This window comes from Pseudonaja textilis, chromosome 3 (assembly GCF_049901715.1).
Source record: "Pseudonaja textilis isolate UNSWEBS1 chromosome 3, rPseTex1.2, whole genome shotgun sequence".
Taxonomy (NCBI): domain Eukaryota; kingdom Metazoa; phylum Chordata; class Lepidosauria; order Squamata; family Elapidae; genus Pseudonaja; species Pseudonaja textilis.
In genome coordinates, this window is record NC_141992.1 from 38,251,524 (window position 1) to 38,276,415 (window position 24,892).

Here is a 24,892-nt window from a genome sequence, read left to right on the forward strand (position 1 = left end):
AAGTTGGATTCCATTTGATGATTTTAAAAGTTCTGGCAGAGGTCACTATTTTTCTCTATGTTTCTTTCCTCTAATTATTCCTGTCTTCCAAAAATTTTATCTCCTCATTCCCCAAATCTAGGGTAGTATATTATTAAAAGAAAGGAAAGCATCCACTCACTCTTAATTGCTGTATATCAGTTTATCCTTTGTTTTAAATGGTTTAAAGCAACTAGAATTGAGTTCAGAGTTCTTCCTCTGTCACATCATTTATTCCTTCCTGTTGCAAAATCTTACTTCCATTTCTCAGTTTTTTGCATTTCCTATCTTTTTTTGAATTTTTATTAAGAATTTTAAGTGCGATAAAAAGTCCATTCATCTTCCCTTCATCCATGGTTAATATTTTTGTTTTTATGTTATTTATTACTATGATTTGGAGTTGTGTGTTTTTCTTAGATTTTTACCTGTTTTATATTGGCTATTGTATATATTGTTGTGTGCAGAACAGAATTGCCTAAGGGGAGTGGCTGGCTATAAAAGTTTGACAGACAAATAAATAAAGTAAAAACTAATACAAACTAAAGAATTAAATGTGCAGGAAAAGAGGAAAAAAGCAAAAGAGAAGAAAGTATATAGTGAAGACAAAGAAAGGAAATATAAAGTAACTTCCAACTTTTGTCACAAGTAAAAGCACATTTAAAACTACACCAAGAGCAATTAATTTCCTTTATCACTGTAAATAAAAATGCAATATGCTTTCCTATTACAAAAGAATCTTCTCAGTAAGCAGATGTGACCACGGGGATCCATGTGGTTACATATTCAGTTTGAGAAATACTAAGCCATTTCATAATGTACAGGATTGCAAAACCTTGGTTATGAAGAGTTGAAAATTGAGAGAGAGGAACTGCTGGGGCTAAATGGGGGTGGGGAGGGTTAATGGATGATAGCAGTCGTTGAGAAGAGAAGAAGAAAATAAGAACAGTAGAGAGGTTCTGGAGGATGAGGCATGCAAAACAAACAATTGGATGGCCCATGCCAGGGAAGTAGCAGAGACAGAAGGATGAAGTTGGCAGGTTGGGAGTAGAAATTGGATCTCTGGGACCATTGCAGTTTCAGTAGAATATACAGGAGGATCACGGAGGGATAAATAATCAAGGGCAATGTGCTAGTTGGTAGATCTAGCAGCTAAAATGCAGAGGCTTTCAAAAAGCAGCAGTGAATAAGAGACTGGTGGAGAAACAGCTTAGGACAGAAGTATGCAGATAGTTCCACCACGCTAGACTGTAGATAAACAAAGGGTGAAAAGTCCTGCTATTGGTAGGATTTGTCATTGGCTTTGCTATTTCTGCTGCCATCATGAGACCAATCAATATGGCAGCAACCTGGGGGGAGGGGAAATGAACTGTGTATGCACCCTGGATGAAAGCCAGAATCAGGAGAAAATAATACAGGGCAGGATAGGTATAGTGAGAGTACAGAGGCCCTAGTCAGAGCTGAAGAGAAGGCTGGAGGGAGAGAAAGATGCCAAGAAAAGATAGCGGAGAAGTAAATATATTAATGTGTTTGTGTAGTGATCCTGAAGTTGTGGAATGATCCAAACCACAGATTTAGGACTAACTGAGTGAGTGAGATGACAAGGTAAGTTTAGGTGGGGTGGGGTAGGCTTGCACAAGTGTTGCAACTCCTAGAAATGAGATTGCATTGAGACATAGCTAAAGGTACACGGATGTCAGAGAGTGTAAAGTTGGGTAAAGGTGTGAGGATGGTGAAGTCAGCACCTACATTGAGATAGCGACAGGTGCAAAAAATATAGTGAGTTGTATTGGGGAGGCTGCAGATTGTTGGAGATCCTTTGTGGCAAACTGATTAGTTCCATCTCTTGATTAAACTGTGGGGAGCCTTGAGCTTAGTTTGTTAATAAGTATCAAATCTGTATGAAGAAAAACCTGTATCTACCCACGATCTAGTCATGGAAGAATGTGCAAAGCCACCATTTATTACTGTGATCTATAGCAACAATAGCAATTCATCCCTGAATTCTATAGCTACAGTGATGCCAAGGATCAAGAGGAAGGACTACTGTAATCATTTGTGAGATCTTGATAGTGATTAATAGCATTGTGCTACAGGTGACTGGTTGTGAATGCCTACTGAAATAAGCTAGGGCTGCTGCTGGTATACTAAGTACCTTGCTGCCTTGGAGCATCTGGACTTGTAGGGCTTGTGTTGGAATTCCTAGGCTTTGAGGGGACTTCAATTAATCTTTTGCAAAGCTGGGAACACCTGATTCTTCCCAGGTCACAGTGGTAATTGAGCCTATTCTGTTGGGAGTCAGAGTGCTGGTTGTTTGCAGCCCTGGCTGGCTATGTACAGAATGGTTGTATTTTATTCACTAGTTTTATATTGATTTATAGTTGAGTTACCATGGCAGCACCTTCTCCTAAGTAGCGACCATGATTGATATTTCAGAATAGCAAAGTTCTGCTTTTGATAGACTATGCTGCACTATGTGGTAGTGTCAAGGAATTAGTCCAGCAACCAAATTGAAAATCTATAGAAACATGATACTTGCTAACCTGTATGCCTATGAAGATACACTGTGTAACAAACGCGTGCAAGGCAGCTCAATCACTTCTATATGACTTATCTTCATAGAACATTAGGCATCAAATCACTAGGTAAAGTAACAGACATTGAAGTTCAGAGAGCAAGTCAGCCATCAATCCACACACTGCTGATGGAGCACAGGCCGGTCATGTACCTGTATGCTAAACAATCACATACCCAAACAGCTCCTCTTTGGGGAATTCTCTCACATGGAGGGAAGAAGAAATGTTATAAACATACATTAAAAGCCTCCCTGACATAGATGTGACCACCTGGGAAAAGCTGGCATAAAATTTCTCTACCTGGCATGGCCTTATCCATATGGGCTATCAAGCTTGCAAAGTAAGATACACTGTAGAAGCACCAACATAAGAATGAACCACACAAGTCTAGAATCATCAGTGAAATTACTGCTGTGTCTATCCATTTGTCTAACATATGCCAACATGTCTGTGCTCAGATTGGCCTGACCAGTCATCTTTGGGCACACCACATTTAATTTTAACATGACTAATGATGCTGAGGTCTTCTTTGACAATGATGGATGAACCACAATGGCTATGTTTGCTATAATAATGTTGATTGGATTCTGATTGTTTTGGGTTTTTAAAAAAAATATGCATGCCACCGAGTGCCATAAATCATTTATAAAGGCAGCCTTATCAATTCAATAAGTCAATCCATGTTTTTGTGAATGGTTCAGATCTGCCTGGGAATTCATTGCTCTCATGGTGGCATGGGATTATCATAGATATTTAGGGCTTAATACACATAGGCTATGTCTGAAATCTTTATTTCAAAGTACATGTTATCTGAATATGAAGGATAGTAACATTCTCCTTTGCTGTGGTTAGCTTAATTTCTGATCAAATTGCCTTTGTAAGAGCAAAGGACCTATTAGAGTGTTCTACCCAGATTTCTGATACAGCCTGATTGTTTTGGTATATCCTCTGTCAGCCAATGTAAACAAAAAAACAGGCAATTATATGTTGGAAAATCTTTATTGCCATGTCCTAACTATATTAACTAGGAATCAGGTTAGCCAGAGAGCGCTTAAGACTCGGAAAACTCACAAAGTCCACAATGTACATTGTAACTTGAGCTATTAATGGTCTGCTATCAGAAGAGAAGCAGAAATGTGTGACTGGCCCATAACAGCCCAGAGTTCTAATACCAGGGAATTCCACAACCTAGTCCTAATGTCAAACTACAGCCTTGAAGTCAGGATGTATGAATTCAAGAATGACAAGAATGCAGTTCCAGAGTTAGAGTTGTTTCGAACAAAGAAGCAGTGTCCTAAAGACTACCTCTATGTAGCCCTGTTGCTGGTAGGTTTTAATTTGGGAGGTTTATTTATTTGTCAATTGCTTACAAGATAATAGATATAAGTAAAAACATAGTTATGAATACATGGATACATATAATAAAAATAAAAAGGTTGTTGGTCTCTCCTCTCAAAGAGATATGCTAACTATTTTTCCTCTAGTGTTGTGTATTCTTGAGCTAGGTATTCTGCCAGAAATATCTAATTATCAATATCTAAATCAGCCCCCACCCATTCAGATATATTTACTTTCAGAACTACCTAAAGTCAGATCTCTGATTGCCTTCTGACTCTTCAGGATGGGCAGTTCATTTGGTATAACTAGGATGCCATATAAGATTATCTCCACAAGGCTTCTTTCCAGTTGCTAATCCTAGACGATTCTCTGGTTTTTAATGGAAGATATGGGAAATGAAACAAATAAAAAGATGCCTGTCTTGGGCACAAATGTTCCCACCCTGAATTTTGTGGGAGGCCTGGTAGCAGCTATTTTCAGTCTGACAGTATTCCTCAGGAATATCCTCTCCTGAGAATTCTCGATGGCTCCTACCCTGATACCATTTGAGAAGGCAGTAACCCTGTTGAAAAGGTGTTCCATGTATCATTGGTTTACCCTTTACTATATATGTAGTCTTTACTATATTTATATATGTAGTCTTTACTATATTTAAAACTATATAACAGCTCTATAGATTAATAGAAGAAAAGCCCATGAATGCTGTATCAACAAATTTCTCATAATCTGAATTTGGGCCATGTTATGACAGTGCTTGATCAACCCATTTATTGATACTTCTAAACTTGCATCTGTTTAGAACCAGATCCTATCTAGGTTGGCATTATTATTATTATTACCTTTATTGTCAGAGTACAACATGTGTACATTCCCTTCATACACCCTACCAACACAACTCACAGTGAGGACAGAAGTCCCTAACCTAATCCCAATCTTATTATATACTATGTGACAACATGCCAGCCCTGCAAGTCTGTGTTATTTTCCTTTCAGAAGTCTGACAACCCACAGGCAGAAACTGTTCTTCAGCCTGTTGATGCGGTTGGCTATGCTTCTATATCTCCTACCTGATGGAAGAAGTGAAGAAGTACTGACCGGAATGTGAGTCATCCCTGAGAATTTCCCTCACTCTTCTAAGGCAGGGAGTCCTAGTGATGTCATCTAGTGGTATCAGGAAACAGCCCACAATGTTTTGTGCTGTGCTCACCACCCTCTGTAATGTCTTTCTGTCCATAGCTGTCAAGCCAGCATGCCACACCATAATGCAATATATGAAGACATTTTCTATTGTGGACCAGTAAAAGGAGGTCATCAGTCGTTGTTCTACTTTATTCTTTCACAAGACCCTAAGGAAATGGAGTCTCTGTTGGGCCTTTCTGGCCATCTGGGTTGTGTTGATTTTCCAGGTAAGATCTTCGCTGAGGTAGACTCCCAGGAATTTAAAGGAAGAATCTCTCTCCACACAGCACCCCCTTGATGTAAAATGGGGCAGGTTCCTTTCTCTTCTTGTGGAAGTCTAACACCATCTCCTTTGTCTTGCTGATGTTTAGATGCAGGTTGTTTTTTAGGCACCATGAGGATAATTTTTGAACCTCCCTCCTCTACGCTGTTTCGTTTCCACCTTTCAGATGTCTTGGAGTATTATTTCTAGATATAGTTAGGCTGGCTGGAAACAATGGGAGATACATGAATTGTAGGCCAGCATATATAGATGGCAACAGATTGTGGAAATATTTTGTATATGGTAGTGTGAGGCATCACATAAAAACAGAGATTTAAATAATAAATTAAAAAAATACACTGTGAGCATTAAAATGAATGGCATTTTAATTTTTGTGATTTGTTTGAAGCATTAGGTTTGTACTGGACATTTTAAAATATTGAACTGAGAACAGAGTGTTATATTTTAAATGATATGTGCTTTATGGACTTTGTTTTAATTAGGGCAGTTGGAAAACTAGTTTTTAATCCTTTGTTTTCATCAGAATCTATAAGATTTGTCTGTTAAGGTTTAGAAATGGTTTAGTCAATTCATAATTTGAATATTCTCTAAAAATTCTTTCCCAAGACACACAGATGCCTGTGAATGGTCAAATCATCCTGGAAAAAAAACTCTCTGAGAATAGGAACATTTGAATCCATTGCTTCAAAACTTTTAAAATTAATGTGACTTGAATAAGGAGGGGGAAAAACAGAGATTCTTACCTTTTTAAAAATACTATAGATTAGCATATTTTTCAAATATGAACCTGATTGTAGCTGCAGGTTGTTTTTTTGTACACTAAAAATGAGGAAGATACTTATTATGTGTGCTTTATATACTTTTTAATTTCACCCTCAGACCTCCATATCACTTACTATATTTCACATTATTTTATTTATAACCGCTTTTTGATATAGAAAAGTCTGATTGATTATTAGGGTGCAAAGTTATCTAAGGCCAGTATTGTTTCTTCCCATGCATTTAATTTATACATGATGACAAGCGCAAATGAGGTCTGTTAGACCGTGGCAAATAAACCTGACAGTGTTTTGATGAACAAAAAGGTGTTCATCCATTGTAATCATTTTTCAGAATAAAATCTAAAAATAGGAAAAGGACAGAAAAGTTATTGGGGGTACAATCTCTAGTGAGGTTTTTGCCAAGATGCCGTTAAGGTAGTGTATGTGTGCCACCGGAAGCATAACTCTGAAATCATTCTGCAAGATGGCTTCACTTGTCTCCCTGTCCTTGGTAGGCACTGTGAGCTCACTTTACCTTTAAGTCCATGTCTTAGAAGAAGCTACAGTAAAATAAGACAGTGACTATGTCTGAGAGTATGTGTGTATATGGGCAGACTTGAAGCCCATTCTATGGGGCTTTGTATATCTGTCATTGATAATATCAGATTGTCCTGCCAAATATTCCCTAGTGAAGCTCTGAATTTATCTGTAGTGACAGGATGATGGAGAATACTCTATTCTTCCAACAAGGAAGCATTAAATAATTTCCCAGCTCTACAATTCCTGTGTGCTTGGTCTCATGGGGAGAAATGAAAGCTTTCCCTGTAACTCCACACATCAGCTCAAGGGTCTGCCAATGGCTTTGGCTGGTGCAGAATTCTCCATTTAGTTGCTTGACAGAAGCATCTTCTTAATTGGGTTAATGAGGGGATCATCAGTAAGGAAGACGACAGAAAGATGGAGAGAGTCCAGTGTGGCTAATAAAAGATTCAAAATTTGAAGAAGCACACTATCACACTGCTACCAAGTTACTAAGTAAGCAGTTTTGTTTAACTATATGGAGAATATGGGGAGGAATTCATTTCCCTATAAATGCTTTATTGAAAGGGCAAGCTATTTTTTTTTCTTGTAAAAGGATACAATATTGTATCTATGCTTGATGGCATTCAGACTGCTGCCTTTGGCCTTGACAAAAGAATCAGGAATTTAAGAAACTGGTGTGTAAACAGAAAAGTGGGTTGGGCTTTAAATGTTTAAGAAATTGTAAATGTTTAAAAAATGTAAAAAAATTGCAATGAATAAAGTGATACTTTGTTACCAGGCAATGTATACCTCTGAAAAAAATAAATAAAGCTGCAGGTGAAATGAAAACCAAGAGGAATATATTTTGCCTTCTTTCTTCTTAAATGGACTACTTACATTCTAGGGTGGAGCTAAATGAAGTTTTGCAATGAAGGAATGAAACAAATCAGCCTTTAGATCTCACACTTCTCCAGGCATGGACAATACATCATATAATTGCCATTTTTTTAAAAAAAACTTATGAGATGATTTTTGTAAGGTTTTATACAAGATTGCTAAAATCTGTAAGACCATCAAAACCTTAAGATTTCAGTAAGATTTTGTAATTATCATGTGAAAGATTGCAAAAATTTATTAACCAGATGGGGGGAGGGGTTTGGCATGCATTCTAGTATTTGCTCAATAGCAAATACTTGATCAGCTAGCTAATCAAATCATTTATTTATTCATTCCATTTCTACACCATTCATCTCGCCTATATGATGTTTAGTTGTTTATTTTATTATATTATATTTCTAATAGTAAGTGATCTCTTAACGATTCACAAAATAGAATTTAAAAATCATATAATACAGATAGTCCTTGACTTATGACCACAATTGAAACCAAAATTTCTGTTGTTAAGTGAAACATTTGTTAAGAGAGTTTTGCCCCATCATATGACCTTTCTTATCACAGTTGTTAAGTGAATCACTGCAATTGATAAGTTAGCAACCTGCTTGTGAATCTGGCTTTCCCTATTTACTTTGCTTGTCAAAAGGTTGCAAAAGGTGATCACATGACCTCAGGGTACAGCAATGGTCATCAATATGAACCAGTTGCCAAGCATCTGAATTTTGATTACATGATCATGGCGATGCTGTAAAGGTTGCAATGATGAAAAATGATCATAAGTCACTTCTTTCAGTGCCGTTGTAACTTTGAACAGTCGCTAAATGAACTGTTGTAAGGAGGACTATTGTACTGTATGAACATATAATAAAAGATACTATAGAATTTTAAAGCAAATTACACCTTCTGTAATGTAAACCCGTAGTAAAACCTACAGGAAAAAGTCAACTGGGTATCACCTGTGTCATGCTCTTCTCATAATCTGGGACATCCCTCTGACTCAGTGGTGGGATTCAGACATTTTTACTACCGGTTCTGTGGGCGTGGCTTGGTAGGCATGGCATGGCTTGGTGGGCGTGGCAGGGGAAGGAGAGTGTAAAATCTTCATTCCCACCCCACTCCAGGGGAAGGTTACTGCAAAATCTCATTCCCTCTCCACCCCACTAACCAGCTTTCCAGCTCCATTCTCCTGTGCAGGGCAACAGAAGAAGACCCAGCCAATCAGCTGGGACTTGGGAGGCAGAGAATAGATGGGGGGGCAGGGCCAGTCAGAAATGGTATTCCGAACTACTCAAAATTTCTGCTACTGGTTCTCCGAACTACTAAAAATTTCCACTACCAGTTCTCCATAACTGGTCAGAACCTGTTGAATACCACCTGTGCTCTGACTACTCCAGCTGAAAATTCTAGGTAATGGTGTTCCAAACATACCTGGGAAGCTTCAAGTTGGAAAAGACTAACTAAAAATGTAAAGATATGCGGAAGGGCAGAAGGGCAGAAGGGCAAGAGCATGACTTTTGATTCAATCAATGTTGAGATGGTGATTAGCACATCTATATTTTAGAAGAAAACTAGTCTCAATGAACTACTAGACTTTTCTTCAAACAAAAGGTGTGGTTTTTATTTTTAAATAAATAATGAATAAAATTTATTTTTAAATATTTTGAATTAAGATGGAAAATATAAAGAATGGATGAAATGATTGAAAAAGTGTCAATGCTTAGAACAGATCTATCTTTCAGAAAAGTAAGTATATTCTTTTGAGTCACTGTATCTGTACACTCTAAATTGTTCATCATATCAAAAAAGACAGTTTCCTTGCATTATCTTAACATATTTCTCCAAGATTCTTTCTTTTTGTGGGCAGACCATTCCATTCTAATCTCCCATTAATTTACCCATAAATTCTTTGTAAAATATTGCTTTATCTTCATTTGATGCGTAAACCGAATTGTAAAATTTTTTGATACCATGTACAAGATGAATATTTAAACATAACCAAAATAAGTGTTGGATTTATGGAATTTGAACAAGTCTATGTAGAGAGGAACTAAACAATGTTTATTAAAAGTAAAACATTATTTTTTCATTTTCATCAGAACTATTGTTTTAAAAGAGAGAAATTTACATGTGGCTTAAATTTAACTTGGGATAAATAGAAATGCAAATCCCCCTGTAGCCAGTCCTTTGTTTGTTGTAATTTGGTTGTGAGGTAGGGAATAGATGTGTGGCCACAGAGGAATGTTTTCTCAATGATAGAAAAGAGAGTTCTAATAGAGGAAGCGTATTAGCTCTGTCAACCATAGGTTTCCTAAATTCAACATGAATATTAGTAATTAGATGTTTCACGGGGAGCGGGTTTGTTGATAAGAAATAAACATATAACGAATAAAGAAAATAAAAGGGTGAAAAAGAAACAAAAGTTTTTGTTTAACTAGGAAATGAACAACTTACTATAATTCCCTATAAAAAATTTACTATAAAGCTTACTATAATTCCTAATATCCTGTAGAATTATTGATATAATAAAAACCTTTGGTATATCTTAACTATTAACTTCTAGTGAGTCATTTTATTCTCATTTCTAGTAGTTTTTAGATTTTCACTTTTTTTGTCAGACTGGTTGTCTATATGTGTTAGTATTTGCATTCTTCTGGAATTGTTTTAACTTTTTATAATCATTAACTGTTCAATGTGTGCATGGGATTGTGCATGTGCAAACACACGTGCACATGATATTTCATCCACTATGACAGTAAGAATTGTGGGTGTTTTGAAATCCATGTGAAATACAGTCTCTGGCTTGCTCTTTGTACTCTCTTGCTCTTCAGTGAGGTCTGGCTGAACTTTTCGTGCCGATAATCCTGTCCATAGCCCCTTTCCAGACATATCTCTGTCTTTAACAATTCTCTTATTCAGGGCAGCTTGGAATTTGGTATGTCTCTTGTTAGACATTGGTATTTACTTTGTCACTTAAGGGGTGGGGAATCTCATTTTAAGTTTTCTATACAATGCTTAAGTAAATAATTCCCTTGCTACTGGCATCAGTTGTCTCTCCATATTGTTGAAAAGCCAGTAGTTTAGCCTTTTTATCTAGTACATTTAATTCTATATATTATCACTTCTGGAAGCATATTAAATGCATTTCAAGCTCTAGCCTTCCTTATTAATTTCAGTACTCAATGAATCTGTGATGCTTTATAAAATTGTATAAGCATTATAGTTTTCAAACTCTGAACATAGTGAATTTCTCAATGATGTTAAACACATAATTGAATTAGAAATTAAGTTAGGCTGTCTGGTAGCCTTAATTTTGTATTAGGAGTATCTTATTAATGCTATCAACAGTAAACATGATAACAATTGGTAAGGTAAACAATCAAGAGACTAATTGTCATAATACAACTTAGTTTATATGCCCTTCCTTTGAAAATGAATTTAGGAAACCAGTTAGGATTCTAAACATGTATGGCAAACTTCTATTTTCATTTCCAGTTTTTTAAGGGAGATACCACCTCATGACTTATTCAACCAGTTTCTTGGCTATATTAAAATGGGTTGGATTCTCTTGGATTCTCTTTTCCTACACTGCCATCCCACAGGATCAGCTAAGTAAATTTAATTAGATTGGTGCAACACTAGCTCTGCAATTGACTTTTATTGCTTTGGCTGAAATACTCGATGTTTAAATAGCTGCTATAATTTTTTGAGCTAAGGATTAGTAAAATTATTTAGTGTTAAACACTGGGCAAGCTTAATGAAGTCCAGGTTTATTAAAGTGTTGTAATTGGAACCTGAGTTAATCACAGATCTGATCATTTTCAACTTCTGGCCATGGAAGGTTGCCTTGTCATCCTAGTGGAAAGGTAGGAAATTAATTTAAAGTCCTAGGTACAGGTAGTTCTCAACTTATGATATATCCCCAAAAGGTACCTTCAATCCTGTTCCAAAGTTCCAACTCTCCCAAACCTGACGTCACACAACTACATTTTAAGTGCTTGGCATCTGGCTGTATTTACGGCCCGTTGCAGGCGTCCCTGGTCACATAACTGCAATTTAGGATTGTTTTATGAAAAACCAGGGTTTATTTCCAATTTTGATAATGAAGAATGGGATCACTTAACCACTGTAGCATTTGCTTAATGACCAGTGTTTGTTTAACGACCATCACAAAAAAGATTGTTAAATGGGTCACTCATATAGGTGACCTGCTTTACGGCCATCATGATTTAAAACTGTAATAGAATGGCTCCATTACAGTTGTAAGTCACAGACTACCTGTAAGCAAAGAAGAAATTAGAGGCTTCCTGAATAGATTGACGATTGTTCTCATTGATTAAACAGTTTATGTGAATATTTGTATGTAGAATAAATAAACTGTGATGAGTCGGGGCATGGCACAAAGGCAACACTGTCAGATAATAAATAAGAGTCCCTTTATTATCTCAACTTTGCCCCCAATCTTACCTTCAGCTGGAGAAAAACTCTCCCAGGAACAGCCTTTAACTGTAGAAATTCAGTCCAAAACAAGGTACATACAGACCGTAACCAAAAATTGAAACAAACAAAGCTGCAGTAATTAACTTGACAGGGCAGGAGAAAAAATTTCAGACTTGAAAGCACAGCAACACTCAAAGAGGGAAGATGACAGGAACACAGATAAGCCATGACAATACCAAATAAATTCACTATTTGCTCCCAACAACTTACTCTGTGCAGCTTCCCTTTTTAAACACTGTGTACCCACGCAACTCACATTGCTCCTCTCTCCGTTCCTCCCTACTTGCCCTAGGATGAAGAAGGGGTGGGCCTGGGTCTTCCTCTGAATTCCCTCTCCCTTGCTCTATCTCTCCCCTGCTCTGCCCAGCTGGACTGTGCCCTTCCCCAGTTTCTTCCACAGCCAACGGAGCCACACTCCCACTCCCTGTCAGCTGTTCGGCTTCCCCTTCCAAGTCAGATTCTGACAGGCACATGGCATAAGCAGTGGCATCTTTCTTCCATCATTCCAGTTCAGAAAGGCATTAAACAAAACAATTTTCTAATGTTTTTATTTAAATTTTAAAATATGATGCAGATTCTTACTAAGAGACCCTCTACCTGATTTGATGAAAGTTAATAATTCTGTTATTCATAGAAGATGTTATAATTCTTTTACTATTGGGAACATTATAAGCTTTAGCTGCTTATTATAAAGGGAAGACTGTGTTGATAAATTATCAAAAGGTGAAGATAACTGTGTTTTCATAGAATTTTACTAAATTTATATGTAACTGATAATTACCTGGGCATATTAGGTAAAGTACATTAACAATCTGTAAATCCCATTTAATATAATTAATTCTGGAAAACTCAAGTAAATGTGTTCAAAATTGTACTTCAGGATGCTTGACAGTCACACTAAATCTTTTAAAACCAGTGAGAGTGATTTTATCTCAACTATTATGTGCTCTGAAGCTAAGTTATTTAGCCTCAAGTGTTTTTTATGGGGTTCAAATTTGTGTGTTTGTGTGAGTGTGTATACATGTCTTGATTTTTATCTGCTGGAAATAATGTAAATAGTAATATCTTGTATCAAATGTTGGTACCAAGATTGGTACTTGTGCAATGATGGCTATTTTTGTGAATTAGGGGGCATTAAAGTTGAAGAGAATGTTAGTATATTTCTAGTGGTCCCATTTCTTCCTATGTTGCCTCTTGTGTAAATCCCCAAATAGCTTGTTGAAGCCATCTGGAAACTTGAGAACTTACGCTGCAATCTCAAACCCTTAAACTTTTCCTTTGCCTGTGTTAGTACCATAAAAGCTAAAACTTGAATTCAGATTGAAATAGTGCTGCACTTAGTATAAATAAGTAATAACAATCTCTTCTATTCTGAAAACACAAAGCTTTCATATTTCAGTTCTGATTCCTATGCTATTCTTTGGCAGAGTATAGTTGAAAATAAAGCTGAAGATCAATGTAGGAAAAAAGAAGGGAGGGTAGAGGGAGGGAGGGAAGGCAGGCAGGCTAGTCTATGTATTTCTTAGCAACTATACAAATGATATCCTTATTATTCATAACCCATCTCAAGGTTACAAAAAACAAAACAAAACAAAAACCCCTTCAGTTGCCAGAATGTTTTTGGAAAATATTTATGTGGAAATGTGCTAAGTCATCTACTGTCATATTTACTGGCAAGGTCATAACAGACTTTCCTGAATGCTCACGTCAACACAGACTCTAGACTTATAACTGGCTTCAAGCTCTCAAACACACAGCAGCACAGCTAGATAAGAAACTTTATTATTTGGAGGAAGCCATTGAAACATTTGATTATCCTCTGTCAACATGAAGATACAATTTCTTTTTATAGCCACAGTAGGTTAATCCTAGAATGAAAAAGTCTTACCACTCCCATTGTATAATAAACTATTGTATAACTAAAACATTTATTCCTGTGCTCTTTGGCCTTGAAGTTGGATGAATGTTCTTTGTCGCAACTAACATATAAAAACATAGAAAACTGAGGGACCCCGAATATTTTGTTTGTTGGTTGCTTTCTTTTTGTTTATTTTTAATTATTAGTTTTATTTATTAATTTTTATTATTACTATTTTTTAATTTTTTTGATAATTTACTTTTACATTTTTGCTGGATAATAGACATGTGTTTATCCCAAGTATGCTTAAACTCACTAACGGGTAGTCCTTGGCTTACAAGCACAATTGAGCCCAAAATTTCTGATGCTAAGAGTTTTGCCCTATTTTACAACCTTTCTTGCCACAGTTGTTAAGTGAATTGCTACAATTGTTAAGTTAGTAACACAGTTATTAAGTGAATCTGGGGTCCGTATTGACTTTGTTTGTCAGAAGATCACAAAAGCAACCATCGTAACTATGAGTCAGTTGCCAAGTGCCTGAATTTTGATCATGTGACTATGGGGATGCTGAAACATCTGTATTAGTATGAAAAATGGACATAAGTCACTTTTCTCAGTGCCATTGTAACTTGGAACAGTTCTAATCATGATCTTTTTGGCTGTATTACCATTTTTTAGTTCTCTAGTCAGACAAGCAGGTAATATGTATGAAAAGATTGTAGAGCAGGGGTGTCAAACTTGATTTCATTGAGGGCCTCATCAGGATTGTGTTTGATCTTGGGGGCTAGGTAGGCGTAGCCAAGCTGGGCATGGCCAGTTCAATGTCACTTCTGTTGGGGGCACCTGTGGTGGCCCAAATGCTCTGCCAGCGAAAATGGAGCTTGAGAGGCAGCAATGGCCTCCTGCAGAAATGCCGTTTATGCTATTAGCCAGGACTTGATAGGGCCAGATGCCATGATCTTAATGTTGAATTTCAAGCCAACTTTTGCACTCTCCTTCTTCACATGCATCAAGAGGCTCTTTAGTATTTACAAACCAAAATATTTTAATTGTTATGGTTGAGGGAAAAAATCCAATTTTTGATGAACCCTTAACTTGATTTTGTCCTGCCTTTTTCTTTAGTATGCATAAGTATTTTGTTAGGTGGTTTTTATAACTTGAGGTATAAAAAGAATTACATGAAGATAAATGTGCAGAATTCCTAACAAGCTAAATAAGTTTCTTCCCATCTCTTGGAACCAAAAAAGAGAAGGGAGGTACAGTATAAAATAGTATTATCAGTATTTGAATGTTGATGGGAAGTAGGCAAAATTATTCGGCTATTGTAAAAGTACATTTCAGCAAAAAAATCCCAACTTTAAGAATTATGTGAAATTTTTATTATACAGGAGTAAAAGTGCTACATGGTATGGTTGGAATCTAGCCTGCCCATGGGACAGTTTCTATGCCTTTATTTTAATTTGAGGAAAGACTGCTTGTAATATCAGACATTTTTGAGTAAAAAAATATATCTAGCTGAGAATAAATTCATTTAAAATAGATAATACAGAGAAACAGTCAGAATGTTTTCATTGCTATGCTACACTTCTATTATTATGTAGAGAGGATATGGCTTTTTAAAATAGGATTTAGCTCCACTGAAAGTTAAGTGTGTATGTAGCTTTCAATCTTCTTTCTGACTACTTATGCATTCTTTGTAGTTAGTTTTATATAGTGTTACTTTGTGATATAATAAAAATGATGTTATTGATTATAAATATAGTGTATTGAAGCACTTATAGCTTCTTATTCATGGAAACAATGAGTGAAAGCTTGTGAACCAATATGTATTCAGATACTAAAAAATGAATAAATTGGCTTTATGCACTTTCTCAATGCATATATGTATCTTCTCACTGATTTCTTATCAGTTTGTACTCATACACTCATCAATTTGTTATAAATAAGCACAGGATTGCATATGTGGAAACGAGTTGTCAATGAAATGCTGAAGTCATCTTATACATACGGTATTAATTTAATGCTGAAAACACCAGCCAGAGTTCTGGATAGTTTGTGTAACTGAACTGTTCAATTCTTCATAAAAATACATTCACATATGCCTCTTCCTTACAAATATGGCTGAACAATTTGTACCTCAAGAACAACAAACATAAGGTGGTATTGGCTAAAGGTTCACCTGGATTATAATATTTTCCAAATCCAAAGGAAGAAACAATTGTGAATTAAATCCTGATCTTTTTACTTTATAGTGACAAAGATGATGCTTTGTAAGACCTAAGATTAAAACTGGAAGTAGCCTAAAAATGGAAGTAGCCTCTGAATTGCAACACTTATAGACATCAGTTTCTACATTTTTGTTTTTTTCTCCAACAAAAGCAAACAGTATAAATAACACTGAAAGTAGAAATGCTAGTCTTTTGACATCTGCTGAAGAAAATCATTGGTTTAGCCACATATGACATAAGAGAAAGCTGCCTGGCCAAGGGTGTTATTCAAGAGCAAAGTAATTGGGATGTGAGCAACCAAAAGCAACTAACTCTAAGAAGGATTAGTACATGCTTGCACTTTTTATGTGCAGGTTTCTAGTATAGTAGGTCTGTTCAGAATGATTTGATCCAAAGTATATAGTAATTATTTCAAATGACGTATCAGTGAGATAGCCCATAGAAGAGCATTATTTGTACAATGTGATTCACCACATTGGAACGGCAATACTTTCAAGTCTTCACACTTTACCACTATCACATACTCACATAATTTCCTGCTATGACTGCAAGTTTTGCATATGTGCTGTAGTAGTGGGGGAGGGAAGAAGAGAAGGAGGAACAAAATTGAACAAGATCCAGAAAACTGTTGCAATAATTAGAAAGAAACATGCAAATATTACTAGTGAAATGTCTAGCTTTATTTGAGGCAGGAGTTGATATTCCTGATGAGATCTAGCATTTCATAGTATAATGGTTGGTGGTATATCTTTTGTTACTGGAAAGTGATAGATATCTGTATTGGATCAACAGTTGCTATGCAGAGATTAGAAGGTTGTATAAGGTTAAGACTTCACTTTCTATTAATATAACTATTGTCTCCATTTTTAAACTTACTCTTTGAATTCACTTCTTTTGTTCTAACCCCAATGCCCACCCACATATTTCCGTAATGTGATTGTTTTCCAATAAATATTATTATTTTGAAAATATTTTAGAAATTGTAATTTGGTAATTTGCCTCAATGGACTGGAACTGTGGAGATTGACTGCCATTGCTGGATTTAAACTTGATATTGTGTTTTATGCTACTGGTGAAAAGCACCTTTTACTTGTGATCTTTTACTGAGGAAAGAACCACAGCTAGTGGCAGCAATACCAATCAAAGTAATCAGTGCTGTATTCAGCCATGGCTGCTGTGGTTAGGTGAGGCCTTATATCATGGTGTCCATTAAAGCGGGGTCGCCAACCTTTTGGACCTCAGAGACCACCAAACTCATAATTTTAAATCCTAGGGACCACTAACTGCTTCTGTGGGCATGGCCTAATTTGTGGGTGTGGCCTGATGGTCATGTGGCTGGCTGGGCATGGCTTGTATGTAAATATTATAAATATTTATATAAATATTGAATTTTTTATTAAAAAAGAGCAACTTTTACCGAAAATCAGGCAAAGCAAGCAGGCAGATTGAGTTGCTCACAGAATCACAGATTCATTCAGAGATCTATCTATCTGCCATCGGCTAGCTCAGTCTGTCACATAAAATTTGCTTGCAAGCAAACTCATAAAATTAACTCACAACACACCATGTATGTAAATATTGATTTTTTTTATAAAAAAAGAACAATTTTTACCCAAAATCAGGCAAAGCAGGCAGGCAGATTGAATTGCTCACAGATTCATTCAGAGATCTATCTGCTATCAGCTAGCTCAGTCTGTCACATAAAATTTGCTTGCCATAAGTCTTCACTGAATAATAGAGCCTTCAGTCCTAAGGAAGGTTTGGCTGTGCTTAAAAGCAGAGCCGAAGATATAAAGACTAGCTAGAAAGCAAGAAATCCAACCATTTCCTGCTTCCTAGCTAATCTAACTCTCCTGGCACAGCAGAACAGCTGATGGTTGGAAAAATAGCAATTTAGCAGGCAAGTTTGCTGGGTAAGGAGTGAGTGGGTGGGGAGGGCTCCTGCGGACCATGTGGGTGGGGCAGCTTGTGTTTCTGTGCAGCCTGGATTAATTGCTTTGGGGGGGTGCTCTGGGGGTGAGATTTCTCTGCGGCCCACCTAAATTTTCTCATGGCCCACCTGTAGGCTGCGGCCTACCAGTTGGCAAACACTGCATTAAAGCATGGTATTATCAAGCAACTGATGTGAATTATGTGATCTTATCATTTGTTAGCAAAGTCAAGGATGCTAAAATACCATGATATTTATTTCTTCAAAGATCAGAATCATACAAGCAATACTATTCCCAATGGTACTGGACTCTGAAGAAGCAACATAGGAAAAGTATTAATGCTTACAAATGAAGGCATGTCCTTGGATAATGTTACAGGATCCAATTTGGGTCGGTCACAGAGGTTTTGTCTTCTGAGCTTTTGGACTCGTGCTGGAGCCCATCTTCAGGGAACTGTTCTCTAGCTAGAGAAAAGTTCCCTGAAGATGGTTTGCAGCACGAGTCCAAAAGCTCAGAAGACAAAACCTCTGGTTCCCGTAACTAAGCCAGATTGGATACTGCAAATATTAATGCTTCTTAATTTTGGCATTGGAGAAAAGTTGTGAGAAAACTGCTGGCAGCCAAAACAAAAAATTATCAAACCCAGAGTTCTCAATCCAGGGCACAAATCAGTAGTCTCAAATTATCTTGTTCGGACGCCTTGTGTGAAGATCTAACTCTCTGGAAAAGACCTTAATGTTGAGAAAGCAGGAGAGAAAGAAAGAAGCAGATAACCATCAGCAAGGTGAATGGGCTCAATTATGGTGGTAAGGAGTACATCTTGGGAAGATCTGAAAGACCAGGTTTGGGCAGATCATCCTGCAGAAAATCTAAGTGGTTGATAACACTCAGCAATGACTTGATCATTATATGGCATATAACCCAATCAATCAATCATTGTGTCATGCTATGAAATTGTTTCCCTCATATCCCTCCTAGGGATGCTTATTGAAACAAGCATACTAGAAACATTAAAAAATTCTTAATAGAAGAATCCTGCTGCAAGGTCAGTTCTGCAAAATTTCTTTCATTATTTCTCACACTGTACAGGAAAGCTTGATGATTCACCAAGTTTCCTGTCTCAGCAGAAATTATTCATCTTTATGATTTCTGTTACCCCGGATACACTTTTTGTACAAAAAGCGCTCCAGTCTTTAATTTGCTATAATGGGATTCTTTGGTTATTTTTGTATTATAATCAGTTAATTTTGTATATTAAGCAATCAATATTTTTCAATAACTTTATTTTTATCTGCAATTATTTAATACATATTGAAAAATAGGTAAGATAATACATGTTACTATTCTTACAATTAATAAAACTCTTTTGTGATAAACACTGTAAACACAAACATTACATTATAGATCCCATTTAGAAAGAAACTCCTTTCTCTAAAGCTATTTTATTAATATTTATTCATAGAAAAGGTCAGAATCCTCGCCTACTTTTCACAGGATTTTGAATTGTTTTCTGGTTTCTCTCATGTTAATCATCAAAATAGCTAAAATCATATTCTGTCAAATCAATACAGATCTTTTAAAAAACTTTTTCAACAAACTGAGTTATATTTACACTCTCTTTACAAATTGTTTGCAAAATGGGGAGTCCTGCTTCCACTATGCAATCCTTCATTTCTTCTTTTTTCTCTGAGAGAGAGAGAGAGAGAGAGAGAGAGAGAGAGAGAGAGAGAGAGAATGAGAATATACAGGATTAGTTAGATACTTCAGTGGCATATCCAGCTGGTCTTACTCTTGATGAATGCATAGAAAAAGTCTCACTCAGTTAATCCAGACATTTGTTTTATGCTGATATGAATTGCAGGTAAGAATGGGTCCCTTTCTAGGGAAACTGTTAATTAACTGAGAAGATTAGTATAATTAGTTACTACTCTTCTGTTTGGTCTCGTTGGTTATCTTGCATGCATTTAAATTTTGAATAAAAATGTGATTTACTCCATCTCTTACATATCATGACCTTCTGTTTATTGCATGCATACTACATATTATGACAACTAAGGAAACAAGCAACATATTCTATATTGAGATATAAATCATAAAATGCAAGCAACAATAAATATTTCAACGGGCACAAGAACTTCTAGAGATATTGTGGGATGAGAGCAGTCTGGTTGCACATTTTTATACTAAAAATATTTATGAAAAAGTACAAGCTTTCATGAGCTACTTCTTCCGATGCAATGAATTGGCTACACTAATATAGGAAGAGTTCTGTATATTGGTAGATTTCAAAAGAACAGATTAAACTTGAGATAATTGGCATTGGTTGTAGTTTTGGATGATGTTTGGCATGGGTGAGATTGGGACTTGTGCATCCATCCTTGTCTTACTCTCAGTGGCTTTTGATATCATCAACCATGGAATCCTTTTAGATCAACTCAGAGGATTGTGGTGGGGTGAGGTAGTGTTGTGCTGGTTCACCTCCTTTCTCCAGAATCCATTCAATTCCAGTTGGTGGTGATTGGGGAAGATTGTGCCCTTGACCCCTACAGTTTGGGGTGCCATAGAGATTAGCACTCTATTTAACCAGTATCTATAGAAGGCCACTGGGTGAGGTCATCTATTGCCAAGGGGTGATGGATAAATAGAATAGAACAGGATAGAATTATTTATTAGTCAAGTTGATTGGACACACAAGAAATTTGTCTCCAGTTCCTAAGCTGATGGTGTACATATAAACTGCAAATAATAAATCATACTTATAATCATTAATCATGTTACAAACAACAATTGATAGATCATAAGAAATCAATAGAAGATAGTAGGAAAGATGAGAAAATATGACAAATGAGACAGTGCTGTGGGGGCAGTGATGGCATGGGGGAAAACTATCTTTGTGTCTAGTTGTTTTAGTATGCAATGCTCTATAGCAGCATCCTGAGGGGAGAAGTTGAAATAGATTATGTCCAGGATAAGAGGGGTGTACAGATGTTCTCTCAGCCCTCTTTCTTATTTGTGCAGCATATAAATCCTCAATGGAAGGCAGGCTGGTTGCAATTGGTTTTTCTGCAATCCTAACTATCTGTTGAAGTCTGTACCTGTCGTGTTTGGTAGCTGTGCCAAACCAGTTATTGAGGTACAAATGACAGATTCAATAATTCCTCTGTAGAACTGTACCAGATTCTTAGGCAATCTGAGCTTTCTGAGTTTATGCAGGAAACACATTCTTTGTTGTGCCTTTTTAATATTGGTTCCAATGTTAGGTGTCTATTTCAAACCCTTGGAGATAATAGGATCTAGAAACTTGAAGGTCTCTACTGTTGATACTGTACCCTAATATTGTAAGAGGTAGTAAAAAAGCTTCTTCTAAAACTTACTATCATCTCTAGTTTTAATAGTGGTCAGCTCCAGATTATTCCTGCTGCACCACAGGGCCAGATGATCCATCTCTCCTCTATATGCAGATTCATCATTGTCTCAAATGTGACCAATAACTGTTGTATTATCTACAAACTTCAGTATTTTAACAGAGGGATTTCTTCCAGTTTTTGTTTTGTGCACCTTTTATTTTTTATTTGAATGTTAATAAAATTACTATTAAAAAGAGAATTTCAGGATTCATTGTAGATTTACTGAGCAGATATAGAGTTGCTTTGATGTTTGGCATCTGTTGCAAACATAAGGATTCATTTCTCATATACTGGACTCAATCACTTAATCCTCCTGAGCTGGATCAGATCAACCAGAAACAGCAGGGCATGAGAAAATGTGTAGCTGCACGCACTATCCTATTCACATCATCAGATTCAAGCTGAAACTGATCTTACTAAAATGGACCAAATAGGTCTTTTAAAGTATTTATCAATGGAGGCCTCTGGCTCTGCATCAAGGCATGCCATTTTATCATTACAAGTATTTTACAGATATGTCATAGCATGTGTAAAGCTCCATCATCTCATTTATTGGGGAAACTGTTGAAGTCCCTGAGCCACATAAGCTCTGCTGAATGACTTTTCAATAATGAAAAGAAGACTATTACCTTTATTACCATGGATAAGCACAATACATCCTAAGCTGTGTTCAATCTTCTTCATAATGAGATTTAAATAATTTTTCCAAATCTTATTTTAGAAGTGAGGAAGAAATGCAGTATCTATTTATAAATGTTAATCTGTAGTACTATCATCAAAATACATTTTTTTAAAAAAATGCGAGCCTTACCAATCAATTAACCATTGTTTTCAATTCCAGATTTAGTTTAGCAGAAAGTGAGATTAAGATAAAACATTTAACCATAAGAAAACCAACCAACCTACAAGTAGCAATTAAGACCAATAAGGCAGGGGTGAAGAGCATCAGTTAATGTTAAGTATAGTAGTGATTTCATTTATTGTGTTAGCATGGTGAATTATTCTAAGTTTGATCTGACATTTTTTTACAAATAAAAAGATGTGAAGACTATGCACTTTATGACTGAATTTCCAAAATCTTTAGCATTAATTGATCCTAACTACACTAGGCTTAAATCCAGGAAATTGAGGAATATTACATTTTATTTTACAATTACTCCATCAACAACTGTCTTCCAGCAATATATTCCTTTGCTTTTCCTGACTGCCTACATGATTCTGCACTACTTATGTTTTCCCAGTAACTTGTTTGTTGCTGACTTTAAGTACTTAATTACCTCCTGCCTAGTGAAACTGCTTGAATTGTTCTGTTTATCAGTGATAGTAAAGGACAGATAAAGGGAAACACATTCTGTTGCACATAACAAAGCAATAACTGAAGTTTGCATGGATCCTAGGGAAAATCAGTGGCAAGGTAAAAGTGTACCTTTACTTTCTGTTTATAAAGGATTATTTTAAGTATGGCTACATAAAACCTTAGGAAAAATGTCCCAGAGTTTTTCTATATAAACAGGAAGACTGAATCTGAAAGTCTGTTTGCTACTGAATCAGGAAGAAGTTACTGCATTTTAGAAAAAAATTCTGTCTCGTACATAATTTTTCTAACAGAGGATGGAGATTATGTTTAAAAACATTATGAAACAACAATATAATGGTAAAAAGATAAGTAAAGATAATCCTATGCCCATATTTTTCCCAACTTTCTAATCTAAACCACAAGTCTAATATTGCTGGTTGTCTCTCATTCAACTGACATTGCTTGTATCTATTCTCAGTTAGTTTCCCTGCATAGACAAAGATGGCCACATCTATTTCAATCCTGTGAGCTACCCAGAATCATTGATGGCATACAAGTTTAATAAATAAACTATTAAAGTTTAATAAACTACTATCAGCTGAAACTGAAGAATGAATTAAACAAAAGAATAGAATACTGCATGCAACAAAGCTCTTGGAAGGCACAATTCCTGAAAACCAGCAATCTAGAAAATTAAAAAAATGGAGTAACAAAGTTAGAGTCAAGAAACAAGCACAGGATTTGAATATTTTATTTAAAACATCTTTTAAAAAATCCATTACAAGTTTGGTTATTTGGTACAAATAGATGCATAATAATGGAACTGGGAATCATGAGAGTTGAAGTCCATTTCAATTTACAGAAGAAAAATGGGATTTAAATGTAAAACATTGTATTTTTTAGTGTTGCAGGATCCATTTGTCTTTGCATTGACCTCACCTACCTCTTATAGCGAAGCTGGCAAAACATGATGGAAGAGGTGTTATCATCCAATTTGTTGCAGGGTCTCACACTAATTAGGGCTAAGAGGGCATGACTGCCCAACATTTCTATGATAAAGGGAATGCTAGAATCTGGATCTTTTTGTTCCTAGTCTAGCAGACTCCCCACACACAAAGTAGAAAAAATAAGAAATAATAGATATAAAATATAACTGCTTATTTTTATAATTGGCTTATAGTTTATAAAAGACATATGATGCCATCAATAGAAATATAAATTAATTTATTCCACATTAAAGAACCATTCATATTCTTGCTAAAATAATTTTCACAATAGAATCAGACAAATATTACCTGTATAATAGCTAATTGTACGTATAATCCTTACTGTCTTTTACAGCTAACATTTGGTTTCTCTTCTCTGAAAATATTACCTTAGTAGGGTCGAGGCTCTATGCTCTAATCCAAGGATAAGAAAGGAAGCATCAAACTGAAGAATTGACCCAGAATACAACAAGTGTTTGGATACCTTTCTGAGATCTGATTGATGCTTTTTGTTTTCAAACTAAAAGAGTAAGTTATTCTGAATTTATCACTTCTGAGCAGACTTTTCAAAGCACTTATAATAGTTTTGAAATATACCTGAATAGGAAGACAAAATATGTTTCTACATGACTGTTTCAATAAAGAGATTAGTTTCTTTAGTGATTTCTACTAGGAAAATCAAGGGTACATCTTAGAACTCAGAAACAATTCATTCTAAGGTACCAGCCTCTGGCCTTTGACCATAATAAATTTATTTGACTTGATTCTTAAGTACCATAATTGGTTATTTGCTCAGCCAGTTATTATTCATATCTTCAGCTATATCTCTAATTTTCCCAGCTCTGCTACTATTCACATTTAAAAAAACAACCCAGAGTGTTCTTTGACTAAATTTTCTGTGTTTAGGCAGAGCTCAAACTAATCACAAAACATTAAACACCAATCCCACTGTAATGTTTTTATATTTTGGGGATTCTTCAAATAATCTCATGGAGGAATCTGGTTGAAACATCCTTGAATTATATTCACACTAGTGGTTTTGGTCCATAGATCTATAACATCCACGGGGCTTTTCCTTGTTTCCCTATAAACAATGAAAGCCCCATGTAGAGTTCTGTCA

At 35.9% G+C, this 24,892-nt stretch overlaps 1 protein-coding gene across 1 annotated transcript; it reads left to right on the plus strand.

The window, feature by feature from the left end:
- Window positions 1-1,472: 1,472 nt before the first annotated feature.
- Window positions 1,473-24,294, plus strand: LOC148126079 (uncharacterized). The gene is made up of 5 exons (XM_087929320.1): window positions 1,473-1,620; window positions 4,923-5,030; window positions 5,166-5,335; window positions 5,480-7,369; window positions 24,167-24,294. Exons 1-4 carry the CDS (start codon window positions 1,613-1,615, stop codon window positions 5,578-5,580), a joined length of 387 nt encoding a protein of 128 aa, XP_087785446.1. The 5' UTR covers window positions 1,473-1,612; the 3' UTR covers window positions 5,581-7,369; window positions 24,167-24,294.
- Window positions 24,295-24,892: the final 598 nt, after the last annotated feature.